The sequence below is a fragment of the Lactuca virosa genome, chromosome 9, assembly GCF_052849685.1.
Source record: "Lactuca virosa cultivar CGN04683 chromosome 9, Lactuca_virosa_CGN04683_v6, whole genome shotgun sequence".
In the NCBI taxonomy this organism is placed as follows: domain Eukaryota; kingdom Viridiplantae; phylum Streptophyta; class Magnoliopsida; order Asterales; family Asteraceae; genus Lactuca; species Lactuca virosa.
In genome coordinates this window covers 234,303,799-234,322,328 of record NC_136434.1, presented here as the reverse complement: position 1 = coordinate 234,322,328, position 18,530 = coordinate 234,303,799, and the positions used below count along the sequence as shown (strand labels likewise).

Sequence of the window (18,530 nt, the reverse complement as noted above, 5' to 3'; positions counted from 1 at the left end):
TTTGATGCATAAATCATTGGCAAGTTGGCGACATAAGAATACAAATTAAGTCGAGGTTTGGTTTAGTTTACGATTCGATCCAAATTCATAGCCATGAGTTTGAAAACTTTATAAAGTCAATGCGTTAAACGACGAATCTGTCTCAGGTCAAAAGCATGTGGGACTATCGTTATCAACTTTTGGTGTTATGTATTATAATAACTAATAACATGCACGTAAGAATGGAAAACTTACAGTTTGTTACAGATTTATCTTTTACAACTTCCGTCGTATTAAAAACTTATTCCTATCAAACCATTCTGGATTGGCATTATAACATCCGTCATTAATCAATTAATTGAACTACAAACCCGACGAATTTCTCCTTGAGTCCCAGTTTTCACCTCAATATTACCCATCCTCACCATTGATCTTGCAAACTCAACGTTAAAAGTCAATCCAAGCAGTCCCCTAACTCCAAGAAACCGTTGCACTAACCTTTGTGTTGTTGGGTTGCTCCATAGCACTTGATCAGATTCAAGTACACCTCTCCCGCTCCTCAGGTTTGCAAAGTATGAATTGTCAAACCTGTTTTGGCTTCCTGTATCTAAAGCCACACGCCTTGAACCATCTCCTCCGTTGGGGCACAGGTTTCGGAGTGTCGGAAGGAAGGCTTGGTTAATAGATGGGTCGGGTCCATTGGTGTTGTTGAAGTTGTATAGCCTGTAGCTGAATAATGCACAGGCTCCTGTCCCAATAGTGTGTGCTCCTGGAAATCAGTAAAACCCATCAGTTTAAAAACAACAAACAACAAAAAAAAACACATCAGTTTAATACTTTGATAGTAAGTGTTGCAATGGTTGAAGTGTTATATATGCTTAACTTACCAGAAAGGGTAACAAGATCTTGAGTGTTAAGACCTTTCTCAGCAAACTTCCTGATTTGGACATCAACGGCGTCATTGAAAGCAGGAAGATTTGCAGTATCAGCTGCACGTGAAACCAATCCATCTCTACGACCTAATGGCACTGCCCAGCGCGCTATTCCCCCAGCCTGCACAGCGATTGGAAAAATAGAACAAGTTCAAGTTTTAGGACAACAAAGTAATATTTCTACTGGCGCCATGGAAATGCTTAAACTGAAATGACTATTGAGAAAGTAATTAATTACCAGAAGCACAGAATCACGGGCAGCGATAGCAAGAATATCAGCACAGGAGACCACCCCAGGACATGCGATTTCAAGCTGGGTCTTTGCAGCATCAATGATCTCGAAGCCTCTCAATAGAGAATTGGGAGGAGCGGTTCTCTCACTAGAAGGACCATTGAGTAAGATAGAGGCGTCACAGCCATTAACAAAACAATCGTGAAAAAACATTCTAACCAAACCGGGTGGGACACCTGCGTTGGCCCGATCAGCTGCCGCAACAGCAGACTGCACAATGGCTTCAACTCTTGGGCATGAGGTCTGGTAGAAGCCAATTCGGGTGCCTTGGCCTTGTGCGAAGTTGGTCAAGGTGGCTAACAAAACAAGAAAGAGGAGGGGTATTTTGTTATTAGAAAAAACCTCCATTACTAGTTTACTACTAAGATTTGTTTAATAAGTTATGTATTGGATATGGTATTTGATAATTTGAGGGAGAAGGTATTTTATAGTGAGTGGAGGTGGGGGAGTGAAGAGAAAGTCAATGACGCGGGCAGGTGATAAGAGTAGACAAAGTCGACCATTGGAGATACATAGAGAAGAATCATTCTTTTGATGGATATAGCTCCTGTATCTATCCGTGCAATTTTGTCGTTAATTAAAATCGTATATAATAATGATTGGAGAAGGTGATACGTTAATATGCAAAGGAAGCTACATCTACATTCATTAGGGTTTTACTATGGTAAGTACTAAAAAATACTATGGGCGTGTTCGGCAAAATTAGCTGGTAGCGGGTAGCTTGTACCTTATAGTGTTTTGTTAAACGCTACATTAAGTAGCATTTGGATTTGGAGTGTTTTATATAAACTAAACGCTACAAGCTTGTAGTACCAAACGAGACTTTCTATTTAAAACGGAGCGTTTTGTTAAACGCTAGAAGCTAGAAGCTTTCAAACGCTCCTAAACGCTCCGTGCCGAACACACCCTATATAACGAACTAGTTTAAGATTTGATATTTTAAATGATTATAGTTGAGCACAATAAACACACATAGTCTTTAATTTCATCAGTTATTATAAATTATAACATAAATAACCTTGTTTACATTTTCACTACAAGACTCTACCACTGTTCCGACAACACATATTCCGACGACAACTGTTGTGGATACAAGTCGGGCTATACCGACGACATGTTGTAGGAACAGGGTTGACCAAATGCCAAATTGACCAGTTTTTGAGTCGACAACATATCATCTGTGTAGGTAGGGCGTGAAAATAAAAGTAAATCCCGCTTTATTGAAATCTATTCCGACGACATGTTGTCGATATAGATTTTATAAAAGTAATTTCTATTTCTTGATTTTAATGTCGTAGATAAACGAGAACAATGTCGTTTCGTTGACCTTTATACTGACGACATATCGTCGGCATAGAGATGGGTCGATCCGCGTGAATTGTTTGCTGACCAATAGGTGTCGAGGACGTGGCGGGCATTAGACACAGTTATCCATGTAAACTTTGTCCCGACGACATGTCGTCGGCACAGTTCACCTACACGAATTATCGGTCTTCGAGTTCATTTGCAGCGCCGCACCCTACCTTTTTCTCTCGATTTCTCAACAACGATTGACGTCGTCCAACCTCCGTCCGATTTCACCGGTATTTTCTTTCCTCCTATTTACGTTTGTTAATTTCACAGATTTGAATGCGATTTTGAGGTTCTTATGTTTCAATTTATAGAAAAATACGGCCACCACAGTCTCCGGAGACCCCTTCTACAAAACGATTTCACTTCCATTCACTAGTATTTTGCTTTCCTTCATTATACATTTGCAGATTTCACAGATTTATTTAGCCACATAGTTGAGTTTGTTGTGTTTCAATTTGTAGATATCCAGCCACCAGTCTCCGACGACCCTACCACTCATCTCCGACCACCACTAAAGGCAAACAGGTAAACACAGAATGTCCCTCTATCTCATATTTTTCTGAATTTAGTTGCCATTTTGAGTGTTTGATTTTTTTGTTTCGTTTTCTGATTTGGTGCTATTTTCCAGTGAGTAAACCACCATAGACGTCGGACTTCAGATTTTCAGTGTTTTTCCGGTGGCCTATCCCGACGACATGTCGTCGGAATTGGTATATAATAAAACTTTTTCTTTTTTCCTTGAAAATCATATCCGACGACCCTTTCCAGACGACATGTCGTCTACATTGATGTGTCTATACCGACGACACCTATCCGGACGACCTTTTCCACTTTTACCGTCGGAGCTATGCCGACAACTTTTTATAGACGAAAAGTCTTCGGTATAGGTTGTCCCGACGACTTGTCGTCGGCATAATGATCGAAAATATCGTCGGTATAGACGTGAATCCTTGTAGTGTTTTATCTCATATATATATATATATATATATATATATATATATATATATATATATATATATATATATATATATATATACACACACACACAGAGAGACAAATTTGTAAGAATAGTCTTTGTGTTATGTATTGACCTTTTTTTTATATTATAAATACTAATTTTTAGTAAAATAAAAAAAAAGTTTGGACTAGTCCAAAAGTTTGATTTTAATTCGAGTTTGGTTCAAAGTGTTTTAATTTTTTTTTGTAATGATGGATTTGCCCCTTATTATTATTTTGTACAACAATTAAAAATAAAAAAATAATCTCTCTCTCTCTCTCTCTCTCTCTCTCTCTCTCTCTCTCTCTCTCTCTCTCTCTCTCTCTCTCTCTGTGTGTGTGTGTGTGTGTGTGTGTGTGTGTGTTAGGTCTAAAATATTGGTTTATACTTTGCGTTTCTAGGAAAATGTATTTTTATGTCTAGGACCGTAAACAGCTCGGTGTTTATGGCTATATATGTGTTTGCGGTTGTGTGTACGGCCGTAAACCCGTGTACGGCCAACTATCTCACATATATAGGGTGAGGAGTGCTTGAGAGGGTACGGCTGAGAGAAGTGAGGAGCTTAAGTGTGTGAAATCCAAGGTGTTTTAGAGAGAGAAGAACTAGTATGTGTGTGTATTATGTGTATGGAGGCATCATTCTATTCATTGAATACATCATAGATTCACTTGTTGTTCTTTTTCTTCTCTTCTATTTTGATCTGGCATCATCTGTTTGATTGGGATTCCGTACCATCAAGCGGATCTGATTGATACACAAGCAGATTGGTGACGTACAAGTATACCAATTGTAAGTCCCGATTTCAATGATCCAAACCAGTATTCAAACAAATAGCAATCAATCAGAATAAGAATGGAGTAGAGGAAAGATTAAGCCAAGCATACACACGTAAATATCACAAAAACATCATGTACACCTTGGAAACACACACATACGTCACTCAATGACTGACACTGACAAGCTCTATTTATAGGACCACTAGCCGAACACCCGTGTACGACCGTACATAGGAGTACGGCTGTACACAATTACAAAAATTACATATACCAAAATAATGCCCAAACCCCTACAAAGACTTATACAAGATGGATGGCTAGCCCAAACCACTAAATTATGACCTAACAATCTCCCCTTTGGTTTGTGGCTAGCATAGACTCAGTCTTTCTTAATGACAAGTACATCTAACCTCCCCCCCCCCCATGGCACCAAGCCACATCTCCTTCTGGATGATCTCCGCAACCATTGCAGTGTATTCTTTGGCAGCACTCTCAAAAATATCTTCTGCAACCTTGATTTGATGTTGAGCCAGCTGGTGAATATCCCACCTTCCAAATTGAAATAGATCTCTCTTGTCAAATAAGCGAAAGCAACCATCTGGAAATCTGATGACAGCAGAAGCTTTGGTTTCATCATAAACCCAGTAGAGTATATTTCTCGGAGATCCATCGCAAAAATGATGCAAAATGGGGATCTGTCTCACTTGATTGGTAGGTGGCCACATTACCGTCTGGAAAGGCTTGTTAGTCTTCAGATCAATTACGTCAGGAAATCTTTTGAAGAAGGACTCAGTAGTCTTCATGTCAGAAAATCCCTTCTTCACTTGATTTTCAAGAAAGAGCTTGAAGTGAGTTGCTTTTGGATCATTTGATGGATTAGCAAATGGAGCACTAGCAAGCTCAGAAAGGTCAACCCTTGTCCATGAGCTGAGATCATGAAAGTCTTTGTAATACTCCACGCTTGAACTTTTACGCTTCACGATCCAGATGTTTAGTCTGTCATGAAAACCCCACGAAACAATCCCTGATCTATCACTGTACTTGTGTCCAAATTGTTTTTCTTCAAGATCAGTTACAGTGATTTTGGGTTGATCTCCACGAGCATTTTGATCAGAACTCTTCTTGAATAACAATTGTGGTTTCTTAGCAGATGCTGCCAATTTTGGCATGTTTTAACGAAACCACGTTAGGAGCTTGAATAGGTTCTTTTTCAAATCGATCAACCACCCCTTGTGGTTCTGGGAGAGGGTTGATCTACCGGGTTATCATGAGGAGGAGACTGAGCTTGAGCACTGGAGGCATCTACATTAGTTGGAGGCTGTTGAAATAAAGAATTAAACCTATCACCAAACTCTTCAAAAAGTTTGTTCTTTAAGCTCAAGTAGACTGCAGTCAAGGATCCAAGATTAGTCTGCAAGTCAGAGATTTGCATTGAATTTAGAGCATTATCAGCTTCAAGTTCAGCGATCCTTATATCATGTTTTTCAATCAGAATGTCCTTCTCAATGTTTTTCTGATTTAGAATGCCGATTTCTTCTCTGAGCTTGGACATAGTAGGATCATCATCCCCTGAATGAACTTCCTCAATACATATTCCTTTTCCACGTGAGGAAGGTACTGGACTGTGTTGTTGTGACAAGTGCCTTGCTAGCCTGATAGAGGCTTCATCTAGCGAAGGCCTTGAAGGGGAATATCCTTGAACAGCAGAAGATCCTCCAGTTTCATATATAGAGCTTGGGCCTTGTTGGGTTGGTACAGGTGGTGCAGTAACAAATGTAGTTGTGATTGTGGATTGAGCTGGTGGTGCTTGTTCTTGGATAAAAACTCCTTGGCTCGGATCAAGTCGTCTTCTTTTCGCAGAAGGCTGGGAGGTTTGTGTCAGTATCTGATCACTCATCGATGGCATAGATGTTGGAATAGCACCAGCAAGGGGAGGAATCCCTGAAGTTGCATCCATTTGACTTGAAATATCATCCATCGGTTTTGATGTAGGAGGCATTGTTTCAAGAACATCATCAGCAACCCTAGTCTCTGTTGTTGTTTGAGCAACTTCATTGACATTGATAAAAAACCTGTCGTGGAACTCTGAACTTGGACCTAAGTTGTCATGATCAAGATCAAGATTCAGTAGGATTTCCTCATTGTTAAAAACAGACAAATCCATCCCATCAAAAAATTCATCATTTTCATCAGCCTCTTCATCGTCATTTACCGTCACATTATCCATCAAATTTTCTTCAAAATCATCTTCATCATCACCATCTGCATCATAATCACTTCGAACCTCCACATTTTTCAGTTGGTCATGTTCCTCTGCCACAATTGCGACAGGAGGAACACGATTTTCTTTGAGCTCATGCTCCGAGGCCGAGATGACAATATCCTCAGTTTCAGTTTCCGTAGGGTTTGAAAGATCATCAGAATCGAAATCATCACCTACTTCAGCAAAATTCCCAAACTTAACCAAGGGATACTTTCCTTCAAAAGTAAATTTTCTCGGCTGATTCTGCTTTATAAGACCAAAAGCACTGGGACCAACAGACTTGAGTTCCAAAGTCTCTCTTCTTCTCTCAATCTCTAGGTGCATGAAGTTGAAGATTATCTGAAAAAATCTTGGATACATAAGGAACTTATCCCTTGTCTTTCCTTTGATGTTCCCAATCATCTCATTCAAAATAAACTTTGAGTAGTTGAAATCCACTCCTGAAGCTAGAGCTGCAATTGCACCAGTGTTGACTACAGAAATTTCATCAGTTCCTAATTTCTGACCAGAGATACAACTCACAAATACATGAGCTAAATATCTCCAGTACGGAGGTAACAATTTCTTAAGAGTAGGAGGGAACACCCCTTCGTATCCCATTTTATCCAATATCTCTTGAGTCTGATCCATTTCAATCTCCTTTGGAAATTCTGGTTCATCATTAATCTGCAAAGCTTCACGGAGGATCTGATCATTCATCAAGATCTTCTTTCCTTTGACAGTTGATTCAAGGGACTTTGTTTCCTTCTCATCTTTAAGGAAAACAGCATTGCTCTAGAACTCTTTTATCAACCGCTGATAGATGACAGGACTGGTGGTGAGAGCAGTAGACAAACAGCAATTTCTCAATCCATGGATCATGGACTTGAAATTAGAATGAGCCTCTTGAGGATCAACCAAGAAGATGGCCAGCTTGTGAACTTCAGCAAACTTAAGTCCAACCATATTGAACTGCACAAAACAAGCTAAGTAAGAGAAACACAAAATTTAATCAATGAGTATCAAGTGTTTCCTGATTAACAATTAATTTAAGCTTTCAATTATGAGTTAAAAAAATTTCATTTTAGGGCAAAGTTGAAGGTCTACGACCGTACACGGATGTCCGGCCGTACACGGGTGTCCGGCCGTACACGGGTGTTCGGCCGTACACGGATGTCCGGTCGTACACGGGTGTCCGGCCGTACACGGTCAACAGTGCCGAAAACCTGTTTTTGCTTCAATACACCCTTGATTTTCAATCGTTTTTGATCAATATTAGCTTTACTGAGTTCGTCTAGGAGATACGTACACAGTGGAACAATCAATTTTAGGAATAATCGAGAACTTTGGAGGATGATTAGAGAGAGAGTTCTAAGACTGTGTACGACCGTACTCAAATATGTGAGAAGAATAGTGTTCGGCCGGACACCTTGGCTTATATACTCTCTCTCATACCCGGTCCAACCATAATGGGATGTAACCCAACTAGCTTTAAATTCAAGCCCACAACACAATTAATTTTAAAAAAAAAATGCATTTCAAGGACTCAAAAAAAAATAGTAAAAAAAAATAAAAAAATAAAAAAAATAAAAATAAAATAAAATCTAAAAATTTTAAACTAAACAAAAATTTTAATTAAAATTTTAATTTTTAGCAAAAGAAGAAAGAAAGAAAAAAATAAAATTAAGACGAATTGATTCTAAATCCTATTTTTACTAGAGCAGATAATGTTTTTGAGAGATTAGGATCAAAGTTGTTAGACAACCTTTATCCGTTTATCGGTACCTCTCCCTTCATGAATAGATCTGCTCAATCGCCGGTATTGTGGTCCACTTAAACACGAGAGATTGTGACAAAATTAGGACATACTACAAGTGACAAGACAATGTGATCCTATGTTCCTAGATAATATTCCTAAAGGACCATTAAGCTAACGACGACCAAAGATATTGTTGTCCACCTAAATTGAGCAGCGAGATCTACATACAACCTAGTGATTTTTCAATTTTAAATGTACTAGAACATGTTTCCCGCTTGCTGACATACCCCAATAATCAAGAACTTCCAAAGTACTCCTTACTTTAGGTGAGCAGACAATTATTATGAGAGAAGTCAGTTTTAGAATGCATATGCTATACACCCAGGTCGGATCTCTTCCATTCTCGCAGAGGGTGAAACATATGACTAACCAGATTTAGAGGGATTGAGAAGTAGAATGGTGCATATGTTGTGTACCAGGTCGGATGTATTTCAATCACGCAAAGGAGACAACATATGGCTAACAGATAGGAAGAATTGCATAGATAGAAGATGCAGAGAAATAGAATTGCATATGTTGTACTCCAGGTCGGATGTATTTCAATCACGCAGAGGAGGCAACATATGACTAACAGAAAGAAAGCAAGAAAATAATTTCCTACAGACCTACTTTATTGGAATTCCCCAGTCGCCCCATCAATACCGGAATTAAGGACAGAGTCCGTACATCGAGGAAGAGTTAAACCACGGTTCTAGATATATATCATTTAGTGTATCCGAAGATTCCCATGTATATCTCCCTACTCAACCTATCCGAGCATCGTATTGTCAGGCTAAACAGATCTATCTAGGTCAAAATTTGTCAAGTCTTTAGATTCCTTAAGTTCATATGTGCCCAGTCAAGTCCATTTAAATCTCTCGTGCCTACCAGCGCATCGAACACAGAGCCTAGAGAATTCGGCTTTGGTACTTTACACATATTTTAATTGCCTGCTATCACACGTGTTGATATCACTTCCCAACACATCACCTGCAAGCACATATCATTAACAACATATTTTTGGATTTTCTGATTTTCTAATGTTTTTGGATTTTTTAAAAATTTCTAATTTTTGTTTTGTTTTTATTTCTCCCCCTAAATTTTCGCATAGGAGAGAAAGGAAAGTAAATGCGCAAATTTAAACTATCCTAAAACAAAAATTTGTCTTTGAAGTGAATCAGCTTAAGAAAAACTCAGGAATATCGAGAAGAAAACTCAAACCGTAAGTCACCGATTGAATTTGCATCCAAAAGGTCTGAGAACAGCACACATAATCTCAGAACAGATCCAAAAATTCTTCACACCATTAAGCACAAACCCCATGAGTGATCCCTTCCTTTCTTCCTTTCCCGCAAAGGACACATACTCTCAAACAATGTTCTGAGTGTTGTACAGTTGAGAGATGCCTCCTATCATGTGCCTGGAGCAGCCACTATCAACAAATCGAAGTCTGATGATATGCCTACATAGCTGCTCCGACACAGAGCGGGATCAGTTGATCTATGGAACCCAGTCCATTTTGAACCTAGGTTGACCTTTGTCGTCAACGCAAGGAACTCTCTCCCATGACATATCATGTTTATCACAAACAGAAGATATAGAAATATTAGAAGCATTGGGAGATTTAGGAGAGTGAAGCTTTGGAACCCATCTATAGTTGGGTTTAACCCATTTCTTGTTCGATCCGATGGGTGCCCCCGACACTTGATTTTGAACTTGAGGTCTGCTGTCGAGATGACTTTGACCTAGCCGGTTTTGGTTTCGTTGGAGCATTTCTTGAAATTGGCTTCTGGGCCGGCATTCCATTATTGCCATTGGGAGTTGATTTCATGGCCTTTTGCGCGTTCCACTCGCCATTGTTTGAACGTGGCCTCGAAGGGTTTCTTTTGTAGAATCTCCCACTTTGCATGTTCTGCCAGCCTTGTGCGTAGTAAGGAACATATACACGGTTAGGACAATTTCTGGAAATGTGTCCAGGTGTTCCACAGTGAAAACATGTCTTTTTCTTCACTGTGAAGTTGTTTCTTCCTGCCCCTGGTGGCGTACCCTTGCCTTGTCTCTGATTGTTCCCACAAGCACACTTGCAACAAACCGTCAGTTTCGCTTGTTTTGGTGGCCTATATTTCTCAACAGCAGGTTGATTAGAAGCAACTGAGTTCGAAGCAACAGATTCAGAGTTCAAGGAGTCATTGGTTTGTTTAATGGTGTTCTCCTAGTTCTCTTCTTCCACTGCTTTACCTGAAGCTGAAGCAGGGGGTCGGCCATACTGAAGATGTGCTTCATTGTCCATTTCTTCTTTGGTCAAAGGGTTAAATGGATAAGTGTGATTAAAAGGAGGAGGAACCTTATCATAACCTAGACCCTTTTGTTGGTTATCCTTAAATTTCATACTATGTTCTATCATGGACGCAACTACCTCACTTGACACATCAAATTTCTTGAAATTAAAATCAGCATTTTGAAAACGGATTTTCAATGCGTCAAGTTCTTCAGTTACAGCAGTAAGTTTTTTCTTAATGTGATCATAATTTTCACACTTGTTGCTATATTCTTCTTGAAGCTTTCGAAAATCCTTGGTTTTGGTCTCTAATTGAGCCTTCAGAGGTTTCTGACCTTTCCTAAGGGTGTAGCCTTCGTATTTGAGGTCCTCATTTTCTCTTTTTAATAAATCGATTTGATCTCGGAGAAATTTAATAGTAGTTTCACAAGATGGAGTACATGAAACTTCATTGACCGGAATGTTTGAGGAACTCATTTTATTTATTTATTTATTTATTTTAATTTTTGTTTGAATTTCCCTTTGACTTAAAAACCGAGAAAGTCAATCTTAAAATTCAAATTTGAAAAGTCAAACTTAAAAGTCAAACTTGAAAAGTCAATCTTAAAAGTCAAACCGAAAAACTAAATTTGAAAATTTGAAAGTTAAACGAGAAAGTCAAAATTTAAAGTCAAAGGTCAAACTTGAAAAGTCAAAGTCAAAATTTGAGGACAAAAATCAATTTAGAAAGTCAAAAATTAAAATCTAAAACTTTGGTTCAAAATGGAATTTTTAAAATAAAAAAATTTTGAATTTTGGGTTAAAAGTGTCAAAAATGCGAAGTTGGGTTCGAAATGGAGTCCTTTTGAATTAAATCCGGGAGGAATGTAACATGTGGCAAGTTGGTTCAACTGGTAAGCCGTTGGAATGATGAATCAGATGACCCGAGTTCGATTGGTAGCACCCCCAAAATCCTGTTTTTTTTAATAAGATGTTGTGTTGCGAGGACGTGCACGTGTGCGAAGATGGCCGGACACGTTCTGGAGCTGCTGGCCGAGAACGAAGCTGGACCGAACACTGAGCTTGAGTCGTGAACCCGAGGACCGCAAACGAGGAGGCTGTAAACCTCGGACCACAAACCCGCCTGACCGTACACGTGTGAGGCTGCTGAGCCGTACACCGAGGACCGTAAACTCCGAGGCCGAACACACGAGTCTGGCCGTACACCCTTCAAGGGTCGTAAACCCTTCAACAAATGCGAAGAAAAGCGACGTTTTTCACTCTTTTTGCTCCAAAACTCAATCAAAAACTCGTTTTTATGAAAAACGCGAAGAACAAACCCCCCCTTATTTTGCCAAGATCTATCAAAAAACGCAGAAATCCTTCAAAAATAGGATAAAATACGCTCCAGATCTGACCAAATTGATTGATACAATTCAAGCTCTGATACCACTTGTAAGTCCCTAATATGCTTGTGTATCAATCAGATCCGTTTGATGGTGCGGAATCCCAATCAAACGGATGATGCCAGATCTAATGAAGAAGAAGGAGAAGAAGAAGATGATGATGAATCTTGTATGATTTGATTAGAATGAAGATCCAAATACAAGATTCACACACAACTTACACACACTTAAGCTCTTCTCTTCTCTCTAACTTTCTCTCTCTACCATATACTCTCTCTAAAACACCTTGGATTTCACACACTTAAGCTCCTCACTTCTCTCATCCGTACACTCTCAAGCACTCCTCACCCTATATATATATGAGATAGTTGTCCGTACACGGGTTTACGGCCATAAACCCGTCTACGGCCGTACACACAACCGTAAACCCATATATAGCCGTAAGCACCGAGCTGTTTACTGTCTTAGACATAAAAATACATTTTCCTAGAAAAGCAAAGTATAAACCAATATTTTAGACCCAACACACACACACTTCCTCTGTCTCTCTCATTTGTTCATGAACTCAAGTTTCTAGGATGCACGATGATGCAAATTCTGATCATAAACATGATGAAGATGATCAAATTTTGATGGGTTTTCTGGGTATTCTTATCCAAACATGAAGGATAAAAAAATCTGATGAATAAACAATTTTTAAACCTCCTTGTATGTTCTTAACATGATGATGATGCAGATCCTGAGCATAAACATGATGAAGTTGGTCAAACTTGGTTGAGTTTTGTGGGTGTTATCGTCTAAACGTGAAGATTGACAAAAAAAATCTAAAGAATAAATACTTTTAAAATCCCCTTATATGTTCTTAACAATTCAAGATTCAAAATCGATTTCATGAACTCAATAACGAACTTCAAGAACTCAAAAATGATCTTTAAGCAACTAACCTACATGAAATCGACTTTTAACCATATTTAATGTATGTTTAAATCTAAAAACCTGCAAACACACACCCACACACATAATTGATGTAGATGTGAAATTTTTTAAAATCGAAACTTTCTAAGAGCATCTCTATTGAAACCATTGAAGACCTTCAAATCGAAAATAAGTACGTGGACTAGATTATGAATCAATGGTGGCTCCATTGGCAGAAAGTGGCGGTGGTTAGAGGGTTGTGTTCTTTTTGTATATCCAACGTTGAAGTTGTTATACACAGACCACAATCCTTCTCTCATCTCTTTCGGCCTTCAATTTTGTTTCCAATTCCACCCCTTTTCTCCGCTATTTCTGTTCCCCATATCCCTAGTACCTAATTTCTCCAAATTTACACTAACAAAGCTTCTACTTTTTCCATCCGAAATGTCGACGGAGATGGCTGTCACACCCCCAAACCGGAACGGCGAAAACGTTCGGGGGTGGATGATGTCATATGTAGCACCACAACAATTGTATCATAGCAATCATAGTAAACACAACCAATACATTGAATACATATATGAAAAAGGTTTACATCGGTTTGATTCTTGTTTTTATACATCAAAAGTATAATCAAAAGAAAAGACGTGACTCTAACGCTCCGTCTTCGCAAAACTCTGAGCGAGGTACCTATCTACTGATTTCCTGAGAATACAGGCAATTTTGAAAGAGTATCAGCATAAAGCTGGTGAGTTCATAAACGACGTTTTGTAGTGAAACTTGTTGATGTATCTTGTAAAATGTTCATATGTTTTCAAGAAAATCCAATATTTTCTTTAGTAAAAGCATGATATTACCAGCTCCCTCTATGAAAGTTTGTTACGGTATTCTTTGTAGTAAAAACATATCAGTTTATATGCTTGAGTACTACTAGTATGTATAGTGTAATGAATTCTGTATGAAAACCTCTGTGTGTGGAATGTTCTATTTGAAAACCTTGGCTACCACCAATATGTTTAGTATGTTCTGTTCAAAACCCTGGCTATCACCAGTACGTGTAGTAGTTTTACTATTTAAAATAAAACCAGTTATTGTATCCCTGGAATCCTCCAGTGTAATGTATAATAGTTCTATTAATTAAAATAAAACTAATGAAGAATGAAATCCCGTAAAGCAAAGGTTAGTTTATACTTATTGTGAGTCGTATAACCATGCTTGATATGACCTAGTGACCTTTTCGACGTTCTTCAGGCGTCGGATGTTATGACATTTGTCACCCTAGGCATGCCTGCCTAACTGTAGCTAGCAGTTCAGGTGTGGGATTGTCAGTCCCGAATAGATCTATTCACAAATCTCACGTTCTCCCTCCAGGAGACTCTGGTTATACTGTGATAGGATTTAATTCAGTACACCTAGGGGTACCATTTTGAAGTAGAGTCTCACAATTCTGTATTAACTACTTTACGTGTAGTTCTGTAGTGATCAACTGTATATGGAAATAATTATACTTAAATAATTATTAAATGTTGTACTCTCGTAGTAATGTATACCATAAACTAAATATGTCATAGTTTATATGTTTAGCAATGTGTAACTCGGTATTCGTAAAAACTGTGTATTGAAAACCCCAAACTATACCTATTATAGTTTGCATGTATATCATGTACTTGGTTCGTATATTGATCGGAAAACTATGCAATTATGATTGTATGTTGGAAATTTCCCTTATGCTCAACATAGTACAAAAGGGATAAAATATCTAAATATTTTATAAAAATGTGGAAATCGTTTGTCTGTATCATTTGCATAAGCTTTATAATTGTTGAAATTCTTTTGCTTTAGTTCACAAAATCATTTATGTTTGGCTTGTATTCCCCCCTGAAAACGTTTAAAAACCATAAAAGAGTAGGGGTATGAACTCACTGTTAGCTGTGTACAAACGCCGAATTCACAGACTGAATGAAGACTCTCGAGTTGTAGTGTGGCACTCAACGGAATTCTAATAACAATTAAATACATAAATGTATCTAAATTAGCGATTTCGTTAGATAATGTGTTAGGAAAAAACTTGCTTTCGGTTAAGAAATGTTATCGGGACTTGATCGAATCAAGGAAAGTGAGTTTTCAGTCAAATGCACCACTAAAGAGTGTGTACGGCCGTGAATGGGGTTTACGGCTGTGAACAGGGTTTACGGCCGTTGAAGATTCGATGAGTGTACGATCGTAAACTCAAGAACAGGGTTTACGGTCTATGAAGATTTGAAGATATGAAGTGTGTACGGCCGTAAACTCAAGAACAACAACCTTGGATTTCGATGAAAATCCGTTCTAAATACTCTGAAATGACTCCGAATGGTGATTCTTGATGATTTCCGGAAGAATAAGTGTCACAACTAGCCTTTTTGGCTAGGAAATTACGTCCTCAAGTAAGCAAGGACTATTGTGAGACTTGTGCTAACACTTCTAAGTGTACAATATGAGTTCCTAATGAGCCATGTAGAGTTAGAATGCAAATCTCTCTAAGTATGTGAAATCTCTCCAAGTATATCGAATCTCTCCCAAATCTCTCCAAGTATGTGAAATCTCTCCCAAATCTGTCCAAGTATGTGAAATCTGTCCAAGTATATCGAATCTCTCCAAGTATGTGAAATTTCTCCCAAATCTCTCCAAGTATGTGAAATATCTCCCAAATCTCTCCAAGTATGTGAAATCTCTCCCAAATCTCTCCAAGTATGTGAAATCTCTCCCAAATCTCTCCACGTTTCTCAAATCTCTCTAAGCACCTTCCTTAGTCGAAAACAGCTCAAAACCGGAAGAGAAAACCCAAAAGAACACTCTTGGTCCGGAACCCTCTTGGTCCTGAACCACTTGGCCGGAACTGTCTTGGTCCGTAACCCTCCTGGTCCGGAATCCTCTTGGGCCGGAACCCCTCCCTATTTCGGAGGCTTCTGATGGATCCGGAAAGCCCATGTTGATTCGGACAATCTCGCAAACCGGAAGGGTGACTCCGGAATAAGCCTCTCATCCGGAAGGTTAGCTCCGCTTCGGAAAAATCCCAGTCAGCTTCGGAAGCCTCCGGTCCGGACCTCCGGATCTCGCATGCGCCTTCGGAATCCGAGACTCCACTCCAGAACTCTCCTGTTGACTCCGGAACTTTGAGAAATGCTCCGAAAATTTGGAAAACTGCTTCGGACTCTCGCAACCCTAATCCTCCCCTTCGGAATTTGGCATATAGCTCCGAAATGCTAAGAGGAGCTTCGGAATTCATGTTGTGGCTCCGGATTTCACCCCTTCACTCCAGATTTTTGTCATTTTCGGACCTTTTCATCATTTTAAGGTATTTTGAGGTCGGGAATCCCACCAAACACGTATTTTTCTTAACTGAGACCCCTAAAACCTCTATTTTATGCCAAATTTAATTATTTAAATCATATTTACATAAAATAAGAGTTAAGGATTTAGGAAGATCCTATCCTAAATCAAGATAAGGACAAAGAGGTTGACTTTGTGATTTGATGATATTATCATTTCCCATGCAAATCACTGTATCTCATGCTTTACCCACCAAATAACAAAGCTTGGACCATCAGATCCCCATGCACCAAAGATTCCCTCCCTTTTCTTACTCTTAAGCACGACAGTAGAAGGAAACTTGGGCTTTTCACAATTCCCTCTCACTTTTCTCCTATTCTCTCACCTACTCCTCCCAAGAGCAAAAATCAAGGATCTTGCTGAAAGCAAAATTTCTCAACTTCTTCCTGGAAATTTTAAAGTAAGTTCTCCACTCATCTAACGTTTTATATAAATTTCTAGATGAATCCATATTATTTTATTTATAATAATATGTGAAAACCCACCTTTAGATAACTTTCTCCCAAGGAAGTTCCTCATCTCAGCCAAAAGTTTAAGCCGGAGATCTTCACTCCATAACTCCAAACAACTCCTCAACCAACTCAAGGTGAGCTTCATACCCCACCTTTTTCAATATTTTAATGTTTTTGGGGGAGAGTACAAGTCAAATCTTGCCTAAATACTTGAATAATTGCATGTATATGTATGTTTGTATGTGCGTGTGAAATATTATTAAAGTATTATTTTAGTAATATCCTCATTAACGTAAGATTTCACAACTTCATAAAGAACAGAGGATACTTTGTGTACAAAAGAGCCTCCCAACTATTGGATGTGTCCAACTTAACCCCTTTATCTATGCTTTCATGTCTAGAGATAAAACTTATAAAAAGGGACCTTGATAAGTTGACACTATTTCTAGAAATTTTCGAAAATGGGAACTTTGTGACTATTTGCAAACTATCAGGGAGTATTTTATAAATAGTCAATATAAAAGTTTGCGTCAAGAAAATACACAAATAGAGCCTTTATGACAGAAATATATGCATGTCATAAACTACTGTCGTAAAACCTCCAACAACATAAGTAATGTTCTATATGTCATAAAACAGAAAATGTGTGTCATAATCGGCAGTTATAAATTTATACAAATTATAACTTGACACTTTTTCTCTTAACTAAAATGACTTATTTTTCAATAAACGAAAAGGAACGAACACGAGCACCCAGTTAACGAGCACAATCAACGATATGGAACAAGAACGATATTTCTATTCAATAAGTACGAGTTTCATTATCTATCTAACAAATAATGGATCTCTAACGATTGCTCAAAAGGTTGTTAATATTCTAGTCAGACAAATCTCAAAAGTACCTAAATATAAAAATATTAGTGTACGTCTAAAGTCCTGTAAGGAGTTATAGCTAGAGTCTCCTAGAGAGAGAGCGGGAATTTGTGTATAGATCTATACGGGGTTGACACCCCGCACCTTCACTGTTTGCTACAGCTAGACAGGCCAGTCTAGGGTGACAAATGTCTTTTCCAAAACTAGGGCGCCTGAGAAACGCCAAAACGGGCACTCCATCAGATTAGTATGGTTATAACGACTCACTAGAATATGTTATGTCATCTAGAAATTTATGTAAGGAAAAACCTCATAAATAAATTTTGGCACATTGTGTTGACCGTCCTATGCATGATAAGTGATGTTCCGCATTTGTTGCATTGACTGTCCTTTTTCATCGCATAGAATGTCCACAATTGTCATGTTGATTCTTTCTCCTAACAAGTATAGAGTCGTAATACTGCTATTTTACAAATTAAAAAGCGTAGGACTCTATGGAAAACGTTTGTAAACGATTTTGAAAATGATAATCTAACCCACACATAGACATAGTTGGAACTAGAACTTACGAATATTTTATAGCAGAAAATATAGGATTTTTTGAGAAAACGATTTTCTACGATTTCGATAACGATAAACTAGAGCACACACTCAATTTTACTCGATAAGAGGAACAAGACTTTCAACCATATTCGCTTTTTGAAAATAAGAAATTTTTCTGGAAACGGTTGACTATTACTATTCAAAAGAACTATTCTCGTACACAACTCTCTTTTACAAATTACACTACTTTTCAAAATACTCCTTATAAGGATGAATAAAAGTAATGACATGCACACATATATCCATGATTTTCAAGGCAAGACTTCAAACGATTTCATAGAAA

At 38.3% G+C, this 18,530-nt stretch overlaps 1 protein-coding gene across 1 annotated transcript; it reads right to left on the bottom strand.

Moving 5' to 3' along the window:
- Window positions 1–216: 216 nt before the first annotated feature.
- On the bottom strand, window positions 217–1,597 carry LOC145140706 (peroxidase N1-like). Its single transcript, XM_079074108.1, has 3 exons — window positions 1,150–1,597; window positions 867–1,032; window positions 217–748 (listed from the first exon to the last, which is right to left on the bottom strand). The coding sequence occupies exons 1-3, from the start codon at window positions 1,549–1,551 to the stop codon at window positions 330–332; spliced, it is 987 nt and encodes a 328-aa protein (XP_078930234.1). The 5' UTR covers window positions 1,552–1,597; the 3' UTR covers window positions 217–329.
- Window positions 1,598–18,530: the final 16,933 nt, after the last annotated feature.

Excerpts from the sequence above, each read along its gene's own strand:
- LOC145140706 (XM_079074108.1), bottom strand. The coding sequence starts at position 1,551 with ATGGAGGTTTTTTCTAATAACAAAATACCCCTCCTCTTTCTTGTTTTG. Across the intron at positions 1,033-1,149 it reads CCCGTGATTCTGTGCTTCTG|GCTGGGGGAATAGCGCGCTG; the intron begins GTAATTAATTAC and ends ATCGCTGTGCAG. Across the intron at positions 749-866 it reads AGATCTTGTTACCCTTTCTG|GAGCACACACTATTGGGACA; the intron begins GTAAGTTAAGCA and ends ACTGATTTCCAG.